This window comes from Peromyscus californicus, unplaced genomic scaffold, assembly GCF_007827085.1.
Source record: "Peromyscus californicus insignis strain IS unplaced genomic scaffold, ASM782708v3 Scaffold_8__1_contigs__length_139910024, whole genome shotgun sequence".
NCBI classification, from domain to species: Eukaryota; Metazoa; Chordata; class Mammalia; order Rodentia; family Cricetidae; genus Peromyscus; species Peromyscus californicus.
In genome coordinates, this window is record NW_026294606.1 from 42,883,407 (window position 1) to 42,905,130 (window position 21,724).

The following is a 21,724-nucleotide window of genomic DNA, read 5'->3' on the forward strand; positions in this document are numbered from 1 at the left end:
GCCTCTGCCTCCCAAGTGCTGGAATTAAAGGTGTGTGCCAGCATGTCCAGCTTCTCCAATGACTATTTTCAAAAAGACAAAAACTGGCAAATGCTGAGGAGACTGTGAATCAAAGGGAACTTCGACACTATTGGAGGAGGTGTCATATTAGAGCAGACATTATAGAAAACTATTTGGAAGTTCCTCAAAATGCTAGAAATAAACTATCACATGTTCTTGCAATTTCACTCCTGAGTACATATCCAAAGGAAATGAAGCTGGTATGTTTAAAAGACATCTACATTCTCGTGCTAAGGGCAGCACAGTTCACAATAGCCATGATACTCATCTAGGTCCATCAAGGGATAAGCAGATAAAGGAAATGTGATTTAAGCATGTACATACATAATACTACTCAGCAATAAAAAGAATGATTGCTGCAAAATGAAAATACAACAAAATGTAACATTTTTACTACAAATAAGAAAAATGACTATATGCCAATTAAAGAGCCACAAAAGCATTACAAATTCATGTATAATTCAGCACCCTGTGTGAGAGCTTCTCATTTTCTCTAGAGCTGCACACTGATGTTACTTGGGAGGCTTGACCCTACATGTATCTGAGTGTTAGTAACGCAATGAGTAAAATTTTTAAAAGTTAATTCAATTAAGACTGGTGTTTTCGTTAAGAACTCAACTAAAGGTAATGGCCAGAGAAAACATTAATTTGGTAGACTTATTCTTTGCCGTAAATGTGTCTGCCCAAATGAATTAGCTAATTGTTATTAAGGACATCTATTTAGTAAATTAAATGCCTTATTCATGGAAGATCTGGAATGAGATTTGAGTTTCTTACTATAAAAAGGTCCTGCTAAGCAAAGTAGCCAGAATCAGAGAAATACTGGCCAACTGAAAGGAAAAGATGTCAGCAAAAGAGGAAGGGTTAGATCAAAGTGAGTAAAGATCCAGGATGTGCTGCTAGCTGTCCCCACAAACCCAGTCAGTTACCTCATCTCTTTGATACTTGACTTTGTTGATCTATACAAAGGGGGAGTGAATTCGTAAATACATCTCTAGATTTGCAGAACTTCAGCTTAAAAGAAAACACCCAACAAATGGTACGCAAACAGCTAAGAGAGGTACCATTCATGAAGGATACAAAAGTATGAGCTAGCTAAGCAATATACGCAAGACCTTTATGGAAAAAATGACAAATATTTATGAATCAGTGCTCTACTACATGGCAATGGGCAATATAGTCAATAACCTCAAGAAAGCAATTTCTCAAAAAGCTAAGCCATAAATTAAATTCTATTTTTAACCAAAATACTAATGGGATTTGGCAAGCACCTGTTAAAATGTATATGATAGAGTAAAAGACTAGGCAACTTGATCTGCTATGAGAAGGAGGAAGAAAACCAAGAGGAGAAAGAGGTAAGGGGGGCAGGGAGTGAGGAGGGGTCAGAAGCAGATTCCATCCCCTAGAAATAAAGTCTTGTTACTAAGTTGCAAGCAATCAAAGTTGTATGGTCATAGAACAAAACAGAGAGGACTAGGGACCCCTGAGTCACAAAAACCTGACATGCTGTACCACAGACAAGGCAAACAAGTACAGGAGAAGATGGACAATAAGTATCCCCATAAACGATGCTAGCATGACTGGTTGTCTCCATCCAAAGGAGGAAAGTAAATCTCAACCACATAATACGGAGTGTCAGACTGGATTAATGACCTACATGAAAAATTAAAACTTTCAAATTTGTGAAAGACGTACAAGAGAATAATTTTAAAGTATATGAAAAAGAGAGAATGCTTTCGAAAATACTGGAGCCCAAAGAGTTTCAAACTACCCTTTAAGTGACTTCAACTCTTAAGAAAACCACTATTACTCATGCAAAACTGCTGTCTGAATCAACATTGGTGGCTGGGTTTCTTATATCTATACTCTGTATGTAATGAGAAAACAAAGATAAACATATATTTTAAAACAATGTACTGACTCTAAGTCTCATACAAGCCTGCTTTTCTTTCCTTTGCCAACAACTACATTCTTAAAACACCACAAATGTACTCTTTTTACAAAGTGCCTATTAGCCAGACAGTGGTTTTCAAATAATGGAACCCATTTTATTCTGAAATGGGAAAAAAGAAAAGAATCTCAGATGATGCCCCAGAACCAAAAATAGACAAAGAAGCATTGCATTAGCACCAGTGTGTGCTGATGGGCTTGTAAAGGCATGTTTTATTGAGGTAATCAACAGGAATAGTTAGACCTTCTTATTAACATAAAAATTCAATAACCAGCAATACAGCTGGTCATTATAATAATATACCAATATTCTGCATGCAATTTGCCTTTGTGTTCTGTATCTGGCTCAGGGTGGAGGAACTCTGCATTCCCTCCTTGGTGTCCTAGTTTTCTAAGGCTGCCTAATAAAATCATCATGAATCTCAGTTTCTATTGGTCAGAAGACTAGCCTGCCTAAGAGGGATCCTCCACTCAGGGACTCTGGGGCTGAAACCAACATGTGAGGTGACAAGAAGCTGATCCTTATGTGGAACCTGAATCCACATCAGAATTCACTGTCGCTACCTGCATAGAAAAAAGTCCCTAAGGCCCATTTCCCAGCTTCTAGCTCTTAGCCAGGGAGCACTCTCAGCTCAGACTCGACTCTCTGGACTGAAGATCTTGCCTTCTGCTGCTGTTGCCCTGTCTACGACAGGCAGTGTGCTCCTCCTCAGAGTCTGTAACAGCGTGTCTCTCATGCTTCTCTCTTCTCCAAGCCCACGGGATCATCTCCCTTCTGATTAATCCACAGCCAACTGACTGCAGATCTTAATTACACTAGCATAACCTGGTGTGTCATGCAGCATGGTCACAGTAGTGATAACCCCTTCTGCTTGTTGGCCCCATTTCACACTCAAGGCATGAGCATTACAAGCGGCCTTTAACAACAGGGGCTGGGAATCTTGGAGCCATCTTAGAATTTGCAAACCACACATAAATTGGCTACTGTTTATGGTAACCATTTATAGCCATTCACCTGAGTCCAAATAAAGGAATGGGTCTACCTCTGTCTCTCTCTCTCCCTCCCTCCCTCTTCCACCCCCAAGAGTCTACACACACACACACACACACACACACACACACACACACACACACTAGGCTGGAACTCTTCAATCTTTTACCTCAGCCTCGTCACTGCTGAGAGTACAAGGTTATGCCACCATGCCCACATTTTCCTTTCAAATATTTGTAACTAACTTCCAGTCATAGCTCTCATTCTTTAAAACACTTACAAGAAATCTGACAAAAAAACTACCCAACACTTATAATGTAGTGCAGCTAGGTTTTCACCTTTACTGGACTTCTGGCAAGATCATAGCCAACAAGTTCCAAACATCCAAATCTATCTCACAGTAGCAAAAGGCATCAGGAACTGAAGGTAACTGATTTGGATTGTTTTGTTTGAGTGAATGAATGCCTGACTTAAAATAAAAGTGATCTTCCAATTAAGTACACACTTGTAGGAAGTGTAAATTCATGCACCAGGGAGGAGGAAATGAAATGCTTCCTACTGCAGTAGCTGAAATCAATGTGACCAGATCATTGCCCATAAGAACACCTGCCTGTTGTGGATATCGTTTTTGTATAAATAAAACATTGATTGGCCAGTGGCCAGGCCAGAAGTATAGGTGGGACAAGGAGAGAGGAGAATTCTGGGAAGTAGAAGGCTGAGTGGGGGAGACAATGCCAGCTGCCGCCATGACAAGCAGCATGTAAAGATGCCGGTAAGCCACCAGCCACATGGCAAGGTATAGATTTATAGAAATGGGTTAATTTAAGATATAAGAACAGTTAGAAAGAAGCCTGCCACAGCCATACAGTTTTTAAATAATATAAGCGTCTGTATGTTTGTTTTATAAGTGGGCTCCGGGACTGGTGGGACTTGGCTGTAGCTGGAGAGAAATTCTCCAGCTACACCTGCCTTCACAGGGCCGCTGTCTAGCATTAACGTTTAGTCTGTTAGGGGAGCATCAGTGGATTATTTTACTTGTGCTTAAACAGCTCAAAGCAGTATCTTATAAGATCCTATTAATAAAATCCTATGGTTCCTCAATTGTTTGGAAATACTGAGGATCCTGCCTTCAGTTCTAATTTTGATACCTTGTACCTGTATGGCCTGAAACCCCCAAAGTCCCAGGACTTCTAAATCCTTAAACATAATAATTCATAAAATGCTCGGCACCTAAGGGCTTGCCAATAAATAGAGGCTACAAATGATCCTGGGTGATACAATTTCTTGGAGTTAACATTCAACTTGTGCCTATAGTTTATAAGCAGAATTAAGGAATTACCAAAACACTTTATAAACTGAATGTTTGAGCATTGTTTTTCAAAAGTAGAGAGAAAGAACAAAGCAAAGCGTGGTACAGCTCAGAGTTGGGAATACAAATCAGGTGTCAGTCAGACTGAACTGGATACTTTTCAGTCTTCACAAAGTTTGACAATAGGACACATGACTCACTGTGGAACTACAGGCGAGCATACTACATTACTTGCCAGTTTCACTTCATCTTCATTACATAAGGAAATCGTCTCTGCATATTAACCAGCATGTTAAAATGCCCATTATATAGTACATTAAAATGTAATCTATGAACATGTGTGTAAAGTATACTTTACACATACAAATATATCCCTTATGTCAAATATTTCAGTGTATGTACCAAAATGCCAGTTTTGTACTGATAATTTGATATGTAGGATTTTTAATTTTAGGTTTGTTCTGCTTTAATATTTCCAAACTCCTTAAACATCTCAGAAATATCGTGAGATTTCATATCTGTTTGCTTAAGAGCTGAAGATCCTGAAAAAGGCTCTACATAAGTTGTTTAAAGGAGCAAAGTCATGAGTCATTTCTGTTTAGCATGAGAAAATATGAACCTAACTATTATGTTTTGAAGGTGCAAAGGAAGGAAGAAGGGCAAGTGTGATGGCTAGACAGGTCTTCTAGAACTGCCTGAATCCTGAAGACTTGGGTTTGATCCCCGGGACTCACAAGACAGAAGGAGAGAACACATCTGCCCATGTTGTCTTCTGACTCCTACATGATCTCTGTGTATGGTGCACACTCCCATACAAATAAATAAATAAATAGTCCCTTTTAAAGGGAAGAGGCTTGGGGATCTAGCTCAGTAGCAGGCACATGTTAAGCCCACACTAGGCTATAAGTTCTATCCCAAGCACGAAAAAGGGAGGAGGAAGAAGAAGGAGAATGAAGAAAGAGGACAAAGGAGGAGGATGAAGAAGAAGCAGCAGCATCCGTTGGACGGAGAGTAGGAAGAGGAATTTTTTTATATATGCAGCAGACAGTGGGAAGTGGAAGGGAGTGAAACAGGAAGTAGGTCACAGAGAAAGGAAAGGCAAATGGAGTACAAGGAGAATCAGAAGACAAAGAATATGCTAGAAAAGCAGAGAATGGGAAGAGAGAGGAAATACAGTGAAAGAAAAAAAAAATAGGGAACTGGAGAGATGGCTCAGTACCTGGGCCTGATAACCTGAATTCCACCTCCCATTCCCACAGTGGAGAGAGCGAACAGAATCCCAAAAATTGTCTTCTGGCCTCCACATGAGTAACATGGGATGAGTGTGCTTATAGACACACATAAATTACACACACACACACACACACACACACACACACACACACACACACACCCCGCACAGCACACACACACACACACCGCACAGCACACAAATAAAATAAAACAGTTGAACAGGAAGTTATCTCTCTCCATGTAACACTCAATGAAATAGAAATTTGGGGGTAAGACTGCAAACAAAAACATTACCTTTTAAAGACAGGATTTCACTGTATGACCCTGGCTGGCCTAGAACTTCCTTGTAGATCAGGCTGTCTTGAACTCACAGACATCTGCCTGCTTCTGCTTCCCAATTCTGGACTAAAGGTGTGCTCCCCCAAATCTGACACAAACAAATGAACTTCTAAAGTTCACTTTATTGCCTCCTCCCCCATCTCTGTAAAAGTGCAAGGCGCATTTTATCACACTTGGTAATCAAAGTTACCCTGACCTCTGTCACATCCAGAGAATGGAAAGTCTCCCAAACTGGCCCAAGGCCACCAGAGCTCCTCCTGTTTGTCAGAACACCAAGTTTAACAGTGAAAAGCAGTTATTGAAACCAAGACAGAGAGGAAAGCACCCAAGATAACACCCCGGGTTAAAGAGCAGCAGGAACCTTTTCTTTTTCAAATTTTTCCATTTATTTATATTCATACGAGTGTTTTTGCCTACATGTATGCCTGTGTATCACATGTATGCCTGGTGCTCAAAGAGGCCAGTAGAAGGCATTTATTCATGTATGCACACATATACATAGTATGTGTGCATATGTATGTATGTATGTTTGTATGTATATCCATAGGAGTGTTCTGCATGGATGTATGTCTGTGTGTCACATGTAAGCCTGGTGTCCAAGGAGGCCAGAAAAAGGCATCAGATCCCCCGGAATTGGAGTTACAGGTGGTTATGAACCTTCATGTGGGTGCTAGGTATCAAACCCAGGTCCTCTGCAAGAGCAGCAAGTGCTCTTAACTGCTGAGCCATCACTCCAGACCCAAGGATCTTTTCTTATGTGTCCGTCATCTATGGAAATGCGGTTCGATGCTGCCATACATTTTTATGACATATGCTTTCTTCTACTGTTTCCCTTCATTCTTCTTCTTCTCTGCTTAAGCAGTTGAAATCTATCAAAAGTAGAAGCCAGGTTCTTCTTGGATAACCTCTGGAAAGAAGATGCCGCCTGATAACTTTTCCCTGACAGAAATGTCAAGGATGGTAGGAAGTTTTTCAGCAAACCTCTAGGTTCTTTACTATGACTTCCACGGGCAAGAATAGTCTAGCTCTTCCCCTTGAATCTGGGCAGGTCGTTGAGTGCCTAGACCAACAGAATACAGTAATAGTGACCAATCTCTGAGGCTATGCCACAAGAAGCCACAAAGCTGCTGGTTTACTCTCTGCAAACAGTCTCTGTCTAATATACCTGAGAACACTACCCCCACGCTAGGAGGAAGCCCAGGCCATATAAAATGATACAGGGTGGTGGGGAGAGGAGACCTCAGTTTACCATCCCCTCTGAGGCCAATCTTTTGAGTCACCATAGCCTAGGGGTTAGGCATGAGTAGAGACACTTCTAAACAATTCCAGCATATGTCTTCCAAGCTGTGGCCCCAGGCACCAAATGACGAAAAGCCATTGACTCTGCTTTGTCACACCCAAATTCCTGACCAGAAACTTTAGTGAGCATAACCAGTCATCACTGCAACCAGTCACTGTCACCAATCACTGTCACCAGGAACGAGTTTTCATTTGCTAAGGGTTGGGTTTTTTTTTTGTTGTTGTTGTTTTGGTTTGAGGTTTTTTTATTGTTGGTTTTTGTTTTTTGTAGGCTGTTTGTTTTTTGCTGTTGTTGTTATTTTGTTTTGTTTCTGGTTTTTTTTTTTTTTTTTTTGGCAGCAACTAGAACAATGGAAATCAGGAAAGAAAAGGACATTATACAATAATTATTATACCTTAACTGAGCATGGTGAAAAGAATAGCAACCTACAGACCCATACACCACCTCCATAACGCTGTAGGCACACTGCTTTTCATGGTATAGACAGAAATCCCCTTCTTCTGCTCTGCCCACCAGTCCCTGACCCAGCTCTACCTTTCTTCCTCCCCTCCTTCCCCTTATGCTCTTGTCCATCCTGTCTCTTCTACCTGACCTCCGGTCACTGGTTTACCACAGTAACCAACAGCTGTTCTTCCATCCATTTTCTTCTGAGCAGAGATCTAGACACTGGGCTAGCACAAGTTGAGAGCATCTAGCTTTGGTTTTGATCTTGGAGAACAGAGAATAATGAAATGGTTTTCCAACTGTTAAACACAACCATTAGTAATCATAAATTCCCTTTGACACGTTCTAACAAATGCTTTAAAATATAAAGCAAGGTAGAAATAATACACTAAAAAAAAAAAAAGGGTCATTTTAGGCAACAAAATAATTAATGTTGCCTGAATTTTTAATTCCCTCTACACACACACACACACACACACACTCCCCAAAAACAAAACAAAAGCACTCATAAGCACACATGCAAACACACTGGGCTTCCATCCCCACACTGAGGAAGAAAATCGAACAGCGACTTAAAAATACACCTTCTGTCTGAAGCATAAAAACACAAGCAGGGTTGTGCTTAGAAGCTCTGCAATAAGACCCTGGCTTTTGAACATATGATAAGTGACACAGGGCCATGCATGGAACTGAGCACTTTGATAATGAGTTTATGTGCTCGCTTTTGCCTGTTTGGGTTTGGAAAGGGTGGGCTGGTGTCTCCAGGGTGATTTACAGTCAGGAAGAAACCTGTCTTTGGAGGAAGCCAGGAAGAAATTCTATCTTTGGAGGAAGTCCATGTGTCCTTCCTTCTGCATCTGAACGCTACACAGTTAAAAGTTTCTGCAACTGAGTCGATCTATTCATTGGTTTAATAGCCGAACTGGAGAACATGGAATCATCATGACCTCTGGCATTTATCTTTGCCTGTAACTCTAGGAGCAGCCATATCTTACCAAACACAAGCCTCAGAGCCCAGGCAAACAAGGCTTCCATCTATGTAATCATCTTGTTATAGCCCATATCCACGAGTCAGTGGTAAACTTAAATGACATGTCATAAAACCCACTGCTATCTGAGTAATGCTGATGGCATCACTGCCCTTCTTGCTCACACCCCCTCTCATTTATGTGATTCAACTTAGGCTGTCTTTTTTCTTCATCTTGAAGTTTATGCATTTCCAAGTCCTCACCGAAGGAAAAACACTGAGTAATTCAAAATGAGAGCTTCTATCCAATTCTCAAACTGTAATTACAAAGTTCTAAAACCACCCAAAAAAATGTTTTTAGAGACTTCAGAATGTTTACTGCCAATTTAGTTTGAGTCACCAAGAGCTAAGGCACCAGAATATAGATGGGGTGTCACAGACAGCAAAGGCACTGGCTGGCTGATGACCAGTGCCAGGGCTGCATAGTCAGGACAATCCGCAGGGAGTGGGGAGAAGGGGGAGGGAGGGAGGAAGAGAGAGGGAGAGAGAAAGAGAGAGGGGAAGAGAGAGAGACTGAGATTTTTATGTCATGCTTGATGGATTCAGAACGGGTAGAGGGAGCCCGACAGTAGTAGTTCTATTCCGCTGAAATCATCTTTCCAGAACCAAGTACAGACACATGTTCTGTAACTAGCATCTCACCCTGGATTGAACCCCTGCCTTTGATCTTCAACTACTGAGCTGGGGGGAAAAAATCCAATACGCTCTTAAAGTAAATATTAATACTAACAATCTTTGGGATTTCCAATTATAAAACTCAAAGTGTAGGGTTTGGGGTGGGGGTGACAGGCTAATTCTTGGCTTATGGTTCACATGTTGCAAACAGCTTACAAGAGGACCTGTTTTCCAACTGCTTTTCCTGTGGCAGCTCCAACCTCCATTCTTAGTAGCTGACTCCAATAAACAGTTGTGTCCAAACGTTCCATGGTTGTTGGAAAATGTGTCACACGTGATTTTTTCCCTTCATTTAATGAAAAATAGTATGTGGAGTGGGGGAAGGGTGCCATTAATACTTTAAGTCAGGGTCAATGTCTTCCTTTCTGGAAACTTCAGTATACATATAAGCTGCTAAGTCTCTTGTATCTTCTGTATCCTCGGATTCACAGTCTACGCTTCCATCCACCGGGCATAGCACTGCCCTAGGTCTAGGTAGAACTGCAGAGTCTTCACTATGGGCTGTTGGAAGTAAATCTCTAGTTCTGTCTTTAAGTCTGAGAGGTACTGCTTTAGAAGATGGAAATGTCCTGCGTAAGAACATCATAGCTTTGCTAGCCTAAAAAAAGATAATGACAAAAAAAAAAAACTACTGCATTGTTCACTTATTTCGGTCATCTAAATGAGAATGGCCCCCATGGGCTCCTACATTTGAATGCTTGGTCCCCAATTGGTAGAACTGTTTGGGAAGGATTAAGAGGTGTGGCCTTATTGGAGGAAATGTGTCACTGAGGGTGGGCTTTGAAGTTTCAAAAGCCCTTGCCATTCCCAGTTAGCATGCCCTCCTTACCTCCCTCCCTCTATCCCTCTCTTTCTCTCTCTTTCTGCCTGGTGACTGTGGATGAGATGTAAGCTCTTAGCTACCACGCCAGTCCAATGCTTGCCTACCAGCTGCCATGCTCCCTGTCATGATGGTCATGAACTCATCCTCTGAAACTGTGAGCCCCAAATAAACTCTTCTTCTCTATAAGCTGTTTTACGCATGGTCTTTCGACACAGTAAGAGAAAACTAAGGCAGTTGTATTTCAGGATGTGTGAACTATAGCTCCGCAGTAACAACAGAGAACTGGAGGAGAAGCATTGCATCCCACACGACCGTGTTCAGTAAGACACGGAATTACAATGATTCAATTATGAACCTACATAATGAAAATTATAACCATAATAATCTCTTCCAACACACGGCCTTTCAATCATCAGGTGATACCAACTAATCCATCTCCAGACAGAAATTTCCAACGGGGACAAACACTGCGTCTTAATTATCTTGCTCAATCCAGCACACACTGAGCTGTCAAATCTAAGGGAAAAATCTTCCTTCCTATATTCTGCACATTGATCTATGGGGAAATATTGCATTTTTTTCTATTTTTTCCTAATATAAGTTAGAAAAATATGTATTTGAAATTAGGAACACCTGTATGCAAAGTAAATTCTAAACAGTAAGTTGAAGTGATATGTTAGGTAAGTAAATACTGACATTTCATCTGGCTATGAAAATGTCACATTCATTAAGAAGACATCATTTGAAATGAGTAAAGCATACTTTGATTCAAGAACAAAGTGTTCTTATAAACATTAGTAAGGGGCTGGAGAGATGGCTCAGCAGTTAAGAACACAGACTGCTGTTACAGAGGACCCGGGTTCAATTCCCAGCACCCACACGACAGGTCACACCTGTCTGCAAGTCCAGCATCCAACACCCTCACACAGACATACGTACAGTCAAAACGCCATTAAAAAATAAGACTAAATAAATTAAAATAAATAAAACAATTCACCAATTTTTTTAAATTAGTAAGTTGTCAAAAAGGTGATGAACAGTAAGCTTTATGAAGGCGGATATTTCCTCCTTATTTTTCTCTTTTAAAAAGCAGGGTCTCACTGTGTAGCCCTAGCTAGTCTGGAACTCTCCATGTAGACCAGGCCTACTTCAAACTCAAAGATCCTCCTGCCTCTGCCTCCTGAGTACTGGGAACAACAGCGTGGGCCACCGCACCCTGATGAAAGCAGATATTTCAAAGGTGCTGTCTGGTCCCATGTTCTCCTTGGATTCAAGAACAGAAGCCAGCATTTGTGTCAGTCTCTGTGTGTATTTCAAGCCAACCTTGAATTCTTTTCCTATCCACAATGAACCGGTTTTTCTCATGGTTTCTACCATAGACTGACTTAGGCTTCCAACATAATCAATCACAGTAATAATAGCCCAAACATCTGTGGTCAAGTCTAGCTTAAAATTACCTCAGGGCTTTCGTACAGTTTTATAACAAAGCTAAAAGTCTTAAAACACCCTTAAAAGGCCTAAGCAGTTGTGGTTTATGCAAAACTGTCCAGCCATAATTAGCCCACCTCAGCCTTGGCTCTTTCTGCCTGATCTTTGCAAATAAATATTCTGGGCCTGTTTTGTTTGTGTGGTTTTATTATTTGATTGAGTTTGGCTCCATTTATCTGAGACAGGATATCACTGTGTAGATCAGGCTGGCCTCAAATGCAGGGCAATAGTCTCACCATGGCCTCTCAGGTTCTGAGAGTTCGCATCCAGCTACTAATCGGGGCCATTTCATTCCTGTCTGTATCTCTACCCTCTGTTTTCTGTAGACCTTCACGTAAATGTCACTTCCTGAAGACTTTATTTCCTCTGTGGCACTTACTACCATTTCAATCAAGGGATATGGGTGAGGGTCTATCTGTGAGAACGAGGAAGGCTGGAACTGTGGAAGTACACCCAAAGCTTAGGAGGGTGCCTGACACACACCAGGAACCTGCCATGTTTCTTGTACTGAATGTACCCATGTGTGTCTTTTTCCTCCTAGAATAGCCATTTCATCTGGCCACTCCAGATGTGAGCAATGAGCCTGAGACAAGCAGTCTGTCTACAAGAGGCCCATACTTGACAACGGCTACGAACAAATATGCAAGCAGCTAACATGGCCTCTCTAAGCACTGTTAGCAAATGTCTAGTTTGGTCACAAAGCAAGCAAAGAATTCAGCAGCATATTATGCTTTGTAGAAGACACACCAGCCTGGGGTGTCAGAAAGGAAGAAGAGGCCAAGGGCAAAAATGCCCAGAGTTTAGGAAACCCACAAGGGCTGCTCAGAGCAAGGTGGGGTCCAGCAGCCTTTCTCTTCACTCACATATGCTAAGAACTAGGCCTCGAGAAACTGGCCAACTCTGCAGGTGTGAACAGAGCGCACAGTGACTCCTTATCAAAAGAATCCTGACTCTCACAGAAGAACCTTGCTGGGCGAGGCAGTTTATAACCAGCCTGGGCTTGGGCTTGCTCAATTTGAAATGCCCATCTTTGAGAAGGTTCTTGACCTGTCAGTCCCAAAGATCAGAACCCAGTGGTTTCAGTCAGGGGCGGGGCTGACTGGCCTCCGCAGGTCCTCTGGCAAGGGTGGAACTCAGGAAGAAGAAACCTGAGTTGGAAATCAGGACAGGAAGTTGGCTCTCCATCGCTGTCACTGACTCCCACCCAGGCTTTCCTCTCTGCTGACGACAGGGCTTCGGGGCTTTCAGGATGGTTTCACTCTGATGACAACGGGATCTGTACAACACCCCCTAGAACAGGATGCCCTGTCCCAGAGGCCACACAGTGCTGTCTGTCAGAAATTCTGGAACACAGAATTCAGAGCACTTAGGAGAAGAGGACAGCAGAACACAGGTGTCCCCCAAACAACCCTACTTCCACCCCTTCCTGCATACTTAAGAAGAGTTAAAGAGGACAAGGTAATTTTCTCACTTCCCTGAAAAAGAAAAGATGCCGTTAGGACACTCACAGTCCTTATCCCAGAGGGTCCCATAATCTACAGCAAAGGCAGGCAAAAGGGTTTGTAACTCCAGCGAGTTCATGGACGTTACACCTGATGTAAATTCCCCTACTACACCAGGAAAAGGAAGTCCCACACTAACACTGCTAACGATGGTCCTGTTGTCCTGTGACTCCTGAGGCAATGGGGATCAAGATGGCCAGCCAGATGTCAGTAAAGAAAGGGTATCATCAACACACAGGAGCTCAGGCAGCAGAGTTCCCAGGACCAAACTGGGCTTGGTCACTTCTGGTGTGTCTGGCCTAAATAAATTGTCTTAGAACTTCCTTTGGTCTCATTTCCTCCATTCACAGGAAGATGCTTACCTCATGAGACTGAGATGAAGGTGACGGCTAAAAGCACTGGGTACTTTCTCACTACCATTCTCACTCAAAACGAGAAATTTCACCAAAATTGTTACACATGCGTGCATGCACAGGCACATAAACGCGCGTGCGCACACACACACACACACACACACACACACACACACACACACACACACACACCACTCATTTATCCTGGAATTTATGTTTCTGAGCCAGAATTTGAACTTGCAAATAGATGCTTTTTCACGTCCCCTACAAACTTTTCATACTATACTTCTACAAATGCTCCTTAACATGACATTGTCCCCATGGTCCAATAAGTAAACGAGAACTATTTTAGAAAATAGGTTCAGATAACATGAGAAAAACAGGTGGGGGAGGGGTTCCTTCTTGAGAATCTTTGGGGAGAAATTCAAACATCCCTCAATCCCTTCATGTGTTCCCATGTTGGGCCAGAGCTAAAGAATATTTCCCCTTTTAAATTATAGGTAATTTTGGTCAGGGAGAGAAAAACCATTTCCTAGCAAGTGAAAGTCAAACACTAATGGCATGTACAAGCTTCAAAAATTAGTCACTGGTTACCATGGTGACGCAGATATTACCTAACAACTCACTGGGCTGTAGGTAACAAGAGGATATTAACTACACTATTTTAAGAATTGGAAAAGGGTCCCTATTTTTTTGCAAAACTGGGATGCAGTGTGAGAGTAACCCAAGTTTGACCCAGTGTATCTCAAGATACACTGGTGTCCTACACTGTGCATGCCCATCTCTGTGCCTCGCATAAGCACACACAGCTGGGAGAGAAGAGTGGTGACATGTTATTTACAAACAAAGGACTGTGACTGGGAGGGTGAGTTTTCTCACTCTCTAAACTCTTAATAAAAGGCTAATCTCTCTGACTGTGTGCTGAGGAACTGATGGCAGACAGATGCAGGCAGTCCCTTTGAAACCCAACAGTGAGAATTCCCTAGGCAAACAATATTCCCCTCCAAAAATGATTACAGTGACTCAAAAAATAATGAATGTCCCCCTATTCTTAGCAGTTTGGATTTTCTGAGTATAGATGAAATTTAGCTCAAAAAAGGATGAGACAATGCTATATGATGGTACTGATAGTGATTTTTAAAATCATTCTAAGAAATGGCAGTACAAACATATACTTCTCAATCTAACCTTATAACAACTTGGGGTCAGAGCTCACCATGCCCCCATGGGGGTAGGTCTGGCTCTTTAGAAAGGAGACCTGTCTGTCCCTAAAGCACAGGGGCTCTTTCCTCTTTGAGAAATCTGTGGCTATACTATACCAGCACTCCCTGCAGAGTTCCTTAAATGGAAACTTTCAGGACCTCTCCAAAGCTCCCCGTTCAGTCTCTGGTGTTGAGATTTGAAAACCTGTCCTTGTGAGAGGTTCTCTCTCTCCCCCTGAGATGATTATACTCTGGGTCTTTCTTTGGTAAAGGGATATGACAGCCCCTGGTGGACACAAATCAACATTCATTAGTAAAAGGCAGAGCCATCTGTGACCAAGTGGCTGGCTTATCACAACACAGGTTGAAGAATCAGTTCAATCTACATGCTCAATATGCAGGAATATGAGAAAAATATTTCACAAAAAGCACAAGATATACACTCTGAGCCAATCTGTGCTATTCTCATGTTTGAGGTTTTGCAATCATCTTGATCGATTTCACTGCCCATGGCTGATGAATGAAACCACAGTGATAGAATGTAACTGCCAACATTTAACTTGTCTTTATTTGTGTCCTCTATCTCACAAAGTATAGTGTACTAATTATATAGGTGCAGCAAAAGTAAAAAAAGTATTGAGAAAATAATCCAATGGAAAACTAAGTGTTTATGGACTGAATTAAAGACACCAAAGGTATACTTAAACACAATCAACACCTGCCAGGGACCCTAGTCCAACTGCTACCTCTCCATCTGCAGCCAGGAATGTGAAAAGAAAATCTGATCACTCCTAAAGCCCCAAAGGTCTTCTGGAAAGAAAAGGTAATTTCTGAAGGCGTTTCCAGGCATCTAACTACACGGCCCTGATAGCCAGAGGGCCACCACCTGCAGGGACAATGAGCAGTTTTTTGCTTTACAGACCCTATTGTCACAGAGGGTAGGGACATAAAATTTTGACCAGCCCTAAAAAGAAAAAATGGCAGTGATTTACTTCCCTTTAGTATGAGTACCCCCAGATTAAACAATGCAGTCACCTACCTTTTCCGTGATGTAGAAGTTTGAACTATCAGCATGCTGCAGTGCAAAATATTCGTGGTTGGCAAGAGACCACCTTTAAAACACAAGCATAAATAATCAGAAACATGAAGGTGGTGGTTTCTGCTTTAGTAGTTTTATAGGGTTAAGATTAATTAAACTCTCTAGGAGTCGAATATATATAATATATATATTATATATATTGTGCATATATATATATATATATATATATATACAAGCCAGTATAGTACTTGTTACAAGGAAGTAAGTTCCCAAGACAAAGGAATAATTGCCCACCTTCACTACCCAGGCCCCAGCATCGGCCCACCCTCACTGCCCAGGCCCCAGCATCAGCCTGCCCTCACTGCCCAGGCCCCAGCATCGGCCTGCCCTCACTACCCACACTCACTACCCAGGCTCCAGCATCGGCCCGCCCTCACTACCCACCCTCACTACCCAGTCTCCAGCATCGGCCCGCCCTCACTACCCAATCTCCAGCATCGGCCCGCCCTCACTGCCCAGACCCCAGCATCGGCCCGCCCTCACTACCCAGGCCCCAGCATCGGCCTGCCCTCACTGCCCAGGCTCCAGTCATCGCACAGGCGGCTGCCTAGGCCTAGTCCTGCTCTCAGCATTTCATCTCCAACTCCAGAGGTGGGACCGGTGCGATATTAAATGCAAAATTCTTTACTTTTATAAGAGACTGAAGCGGAGAGATAAAAGCAAAGGAAATGAAAACGGTTTACATTTTAGGCAATCAACATGCTTCAGTCGTCGCAGAATTCCAAACTCTCATTTGGTATGCTTGACACCTACTGGAACACTCCAGTTAAGAATTCCAGGTCGGGGCTGGAGAGATGGCTTAGAGGTTAAGAGCACCGAGCACCGACTGCTCTTCCAGAGGTCCTGAGTTCAATTCCCAGCACCCACATGGTGGCTCACAACCATCTGTAATGAGATCTGGCACCCTCTTCTGTATACATAATAAATAAAGAAATCTTTAAAAAAAAAAAAAAAAAAAAAGAATTCCAGGTCTTAGGCATTTATCAGGAACAGACTAGACGACCAGTTCTGCTGTGCCAGTCACCACATCTCACATAACTCCCAAATGTGCTTTCTCCTTGGACTGTCAGCACAGGCAGGAAAATAGGAAAGCCCCCTGGCATGTGAGGTTCCGCATCTTCTCTGGCATACGGGTCCTTTCAGTTTTTTCAGAGGGAGTGAGTGTGTGCTTAACCCCAGGAACCTTTAGATTGCTCCCTGCTGGGAAAGCCAAACTTCCCAAATGACTTCCCAAAACAAACAAAAGCAAGCCTACAGTGCAGAACACCCACCTACTTCACTGTCTGCTCTTGGAGAAAGAATGGTTAAGACTGGTAGAATGGGGTGCAACCTGCACACAGGAATTGTGGGAGACTCTGGGCAGATGGAGTGCTGAGTTAGGAACATATACTTGGCTAGCATTTACTTATAATGCTGTGAATACTGTTCGCCACTCCACTGCAAATATTTTATTTGCCTAGAATGTACAGACTAAAGAGCCTCAGCTGAGCCCCGAGTGACACTTACCCATCACAGACTTCCTTTATTATTGCAGACAGTGGTTTTTTCTGGAGAAAAAAAGGAAATACGGTTAGTTTCATTTCAACATTTTAAACAACAACAACAAAAAAGAAACTACTAACAAAAAAGTTTAAGTGAGGAAAACTTATATTTGCTACTCTTAGCTGTCAATGGATGTATTAATCTTCTCGGGGTAACAAACTACTAGGTGTCACCATCAAACCCATTAACTATTCATTACCTCTATGGTCCTTGTTTATATGATGAGAATTATCGTCATATTTAAATGTGTCTTATTAAAATCAAATGGGAGCCTTTAAGGTCAAGGTGGACACAGAGTCCCTCAAGCTGTACATGAATCAGGCAAGCAGCCCTTTGGTTTTATGCAAACATGCTTTCATTCATGATTTTTTTAGGATTTACTTTATTTTTTAATTATGTGTCTATGTGTGTGGAGGAGTTCATGCGCACACAGAGGTGACTGTAGCCCCCTGGAACTAGAGTTACAAGTGGCTATGAGCCACTTAATGTGAGTGCTGGGGAACTCAACTCAGGTGCTCTAGAAGAACAATGGGAAATTTTAATTACTGAGCTATCTCTCCAGCCCCTTATCCACGATAATTTTATGAGAACATGTGGCTCATGGGATCTGGGGAGACACACCATTGTTCTTGCAGGTATGGAGACTTTTCACCCAACTGTGGCCCCAGTAAATGCCACTGATTCAGCAGCTTGAACCACCCGAGAAATGCGATCGTGACACCATGTGCCTCTGCGTCAACTGGCAGCTGACCACAGCTGTGCTCCTGCCCGAACTGCCACAGCTGTGCTCTGCCTGCCCCCACATAGAAGGAATGCACTGAGGAGATAGCAGCAGACACTGGCTGTCAGCAAGAGAAGAGGGATGAGAGGAGTGTGTCAACCAGAATAAACCCCAGACAAGGAACGGATATAGGGGAGACAGGAAGACAAATCACACACACACAGCTCTGGGCTGGAAAGGCACCCATTAAAAAAGCTAGCGCTTTTGTCCCTCTGAAGAGCTAGCGCTGTGGTACTCAGGTAGAAATTCTGACTCAGACTGGCAAGCTGAGGCACTGGTAGCCTACCGAATCTGCAGTGTAAGCTGTTGTTACCTTCATCTTCTAAACATTGCTAGCTGATCTGTAAATGAGGATAGCTGCTACCCAACCTAAGGGCTGTTATGAAAATTAAATGGTTATAACTACATAGGAATTACTTCAAAAGAGTAAAGAGTCCTAAAATGGTTAGGCTCCTTGCCCTCCAGGGTTGCTGACAAAGCTCATCCCTGGCCTTGAGCAAAGGCTGCCTGTCTGCAAGGGAACTCTAAACATTGTCCCTCTGTCCCTCCTCAGCCTTCAGTAGCCCCGCCCGCCCGAAGGACCGAGCTAATGGGCAGTACCCAGAAAGAATTCCACCACCACATCCCCTCTATGGGCACAAAGCAATGTTTGTCTCTGTCTGTAGCTATGCACACAGTGGGCAGGAAAATGGAACCACATTTTAAGTTTACCTTTTGTTTAATTCCTTAGATACATTTGAATTGACATGCTACCTGCACACATTTTCTGGGCTGCAGCATGGCATTTCAATACATGCTGCACAGTGTGTAGAAACTGGCTCAGGGTAACTAACGACATACACATCTGCTTCCCTAGATACTCATCATTTCTTTGTGTTGGGAACACCCAAAATCATTTTGACCAGCTGTTTCAAAATTTTCAATCAATTCTTTTTGAACACAGTTATCCTACTGTCTTTCAAAACATTAGAGATTGATTATTTTTCCTGGGCTAGAGCATGGCTTAGTGGTACATCATCACATACTTGGGATGGGTGAAGCCCTGGATTCAACACCTAGCACCACACCAGAATTAGTCCCTCCTATTCAGCTGCACGCCTGTCCACATTAACCATCCTCTGTACTGTTCATATACCCCTTTCTAGGCTCCAGTAAACACTATTTAATTCTCAACTTGAGGTTATTTCAGCATTCTCATATAATTTAAAACTTATATTTGGCTTTTCAAGTCTGACTTATTTCACTTAGCATTATGTCCAGGGGAACCAAGAATTCTTGAGAAATGCCCAGAGTCTGGTATGCTTAACATCCTGAGTTGATCGACTATAGTTGTTACATTAACAATTCCTTGGTCTTTGCCAGGGCCTGTCCACTGACTGCATCTGTGAACTAGAAAGCAAATGTGTTCTTAGAACCAAATGGCAAGAACTTTAGGAACAAATTTTCATGGATACAGGCCTCTAATTCCAGGATTCTGGAGGCAGAGGCAAGAGGACTTGGGTTACACAGTAAGCACTATCTCAAAAAATAAAAACAAAGAATACCAAACAAACAGAAAACTCCTTCTAGTAAGATAACAACTTTGTATTTTCAGTTGGCAGACCCTTTCAGGATATGAAAATGTAAGGATGGGTTCTATCAGAGAGCCCATAGCCCCATATCTTACTTCTTGTGTCCTCAAAGACAAGATCTAAATAACAAGGCCAGACTTCAGTCTTAAATCACACTAGAGGCGGATCAAGACAAAAGGGCATGGTTGCTACAAAAGGACAAGGTTTCTGAACCAAGTCAAACCTCTAAATCTAGGACTCAGACAATGACTTGGGTTTTAATTCACATCTGATTCATAGATATAGAACCCAGTTTAAAAAGACAGACATCTCTGGGATACTATTATATCTGGAACATTCTGAAGTTGAATATGTGAAAAGAATAAAGACCACAAAGCTGGAAAAACTTACAAACTCAAATATAGAAAGATTAAACAAAAACTCTCACTCACAGCGCAAAAGGAACAATGGTGAGCTGAACATTCAAAATGCATCTCAGCCAATTAAAATCACGATTACATAAGATGGGGCTGGCTCTATGGCCCACTTTCTGACCCTTCTCCTATCTGCTATAATTAAACCTTAATCCAATTAACTGACAGCCGTTCACACCTTCCTTTTCCTGTCAGCTTCATGTGACATTGTGGCTCTTGGAAATCATTAGCTCCCACTTTTTCAAGTCACTCAAATCTGATATCCGGTTGTAGGTATGTGCTGTTGATGGTCACGTTATTACATCACCCTAATCACCTCCTCCTCTCCTCTTCCTCCTCCTCAGAACTCCTCTTCTTCAGAACTCTTGCCTTCTCAGCCCAACTCAACCCTCCAACAGCACCTGCCTCCATGGCATCCTGAATTCTGCTTCTCCAGACCAAGAAGCCTCTGTGACATCAACCCTTAATTAGTAACTGCTTCCGTAAGTTTACGGTCAGATGCTGGACCACTGGCTCAGCGCAGACTGGTTGTCTGAATTCCTACACGCCGTGTACTTATTTTGGCAGGCCTAACAGGCACATTTCCGAGAACCTGTCCTGCTTTCGCCTTCTTCTGCTCCCTTCTGTGACACAAACATGTACAAGATAGCACATCTTATGGTGTCATTATCATCCTCACAACCTCTTTCTCTTTCCGAGTTGTATCTACTACCTTTGTTCTAGGGTGCCATCCCCAAATGCCTACAAGTTAAGTCTCCATATCTCCAGTCTCATTGTCTAATCACCATGTCAACTGTCATTAAACAAAATTCAACTTTTCCCTCAAATTTTACACATGTGTCTCTTCTAACATCTTCCACGGATTTTTGGTCATCACTGCTATCTATGAAGTAAATAAATCCCTAAGTTCCAGAGTCTGCTGTCAAGAGAGTCCACTTGGTACAAATGACCCAGGCTTCCAAATATTGTAGATAATTAAAATAAATATGCCAGATCCACATTTTCACTGTGGCACTATGTGCTCTGTTAAGAATGCCCCCTTTCTCTTTGTCCTACCTCTAACAACTGAGATCTTACAAATTATTTATCATCCATGTCGAAGCCACCTTCTCCACGTGCATGTCCCTGATGTTGCCAGAAAGACATAATTATTTTCACTTTTCATCTGGAACAAAAATGACTCACTCCTGAGCACTTTGCATATTGTCTTTTCTTCTTGTCCCTTGAGAACAAGGAATCTTAGTTTACCTGTGACTTCCCCCATTCTCCACCCTCAGTAGAAGTATCACAGAATCACAGAGTTTAGGTGCCAGTAGAGAGACTCGATGTTTATAGTAACTGGAAATCATAAAACTAACTGTTCTTAAAAAAAAAAAAAAAAACGCTCATAGAGCACTTGCCTGCTTAAACTACATCCTGGGTCCACTTCTGAAATCACTAGTCAAATAATTATGAAATGGAAGCAAACTATTTTAAAAGAGAGGCTAGAATAATGGGTGGGTTTCACACTTCTAACAACATATTCCACCACTGGGTGGCTCTTAGCAGCTGTTGGCCATAAGCTCTCAGATCCACAAAAGCTGTCACTACTCTCTACAGACTTGGGCTCAGGAGAAAGGCAA

At 42.3% G+C, this 21,724-nt stretch overlaps 1 protein-coding gene across 3 annotated transcripts in view; it reads right to left on the reverse strand.

Moving 5' to 3' along the window:
* The window catches only part of Elmo1 (engulfment and cell motility 1), a 534,626-nt gene that overhangs the window by 397,043 nt on the left and 115,859 nt on the right, over positions 1-21,724 (reverse strand). For all 3 annotated transcript variants that reach the window (XM_052729418.1, XM_052729416.1, XM_052729419.1), the window contains exons 3-4: positions 17,302-17,342; positions 15,736-15,808 (exon numbers count right to left, since the gene is read on the reverse strand). In XM_052729418.1, coding sequence (XP_052585378.1) covers positions 15,736-15,808; positions 17,302-17,342 — 114 coding nt within the window. The remainder of the gene's footprint in view (positions 1-15,735; positions 15,809-17,301; positions 17,343-21,724) is intronic.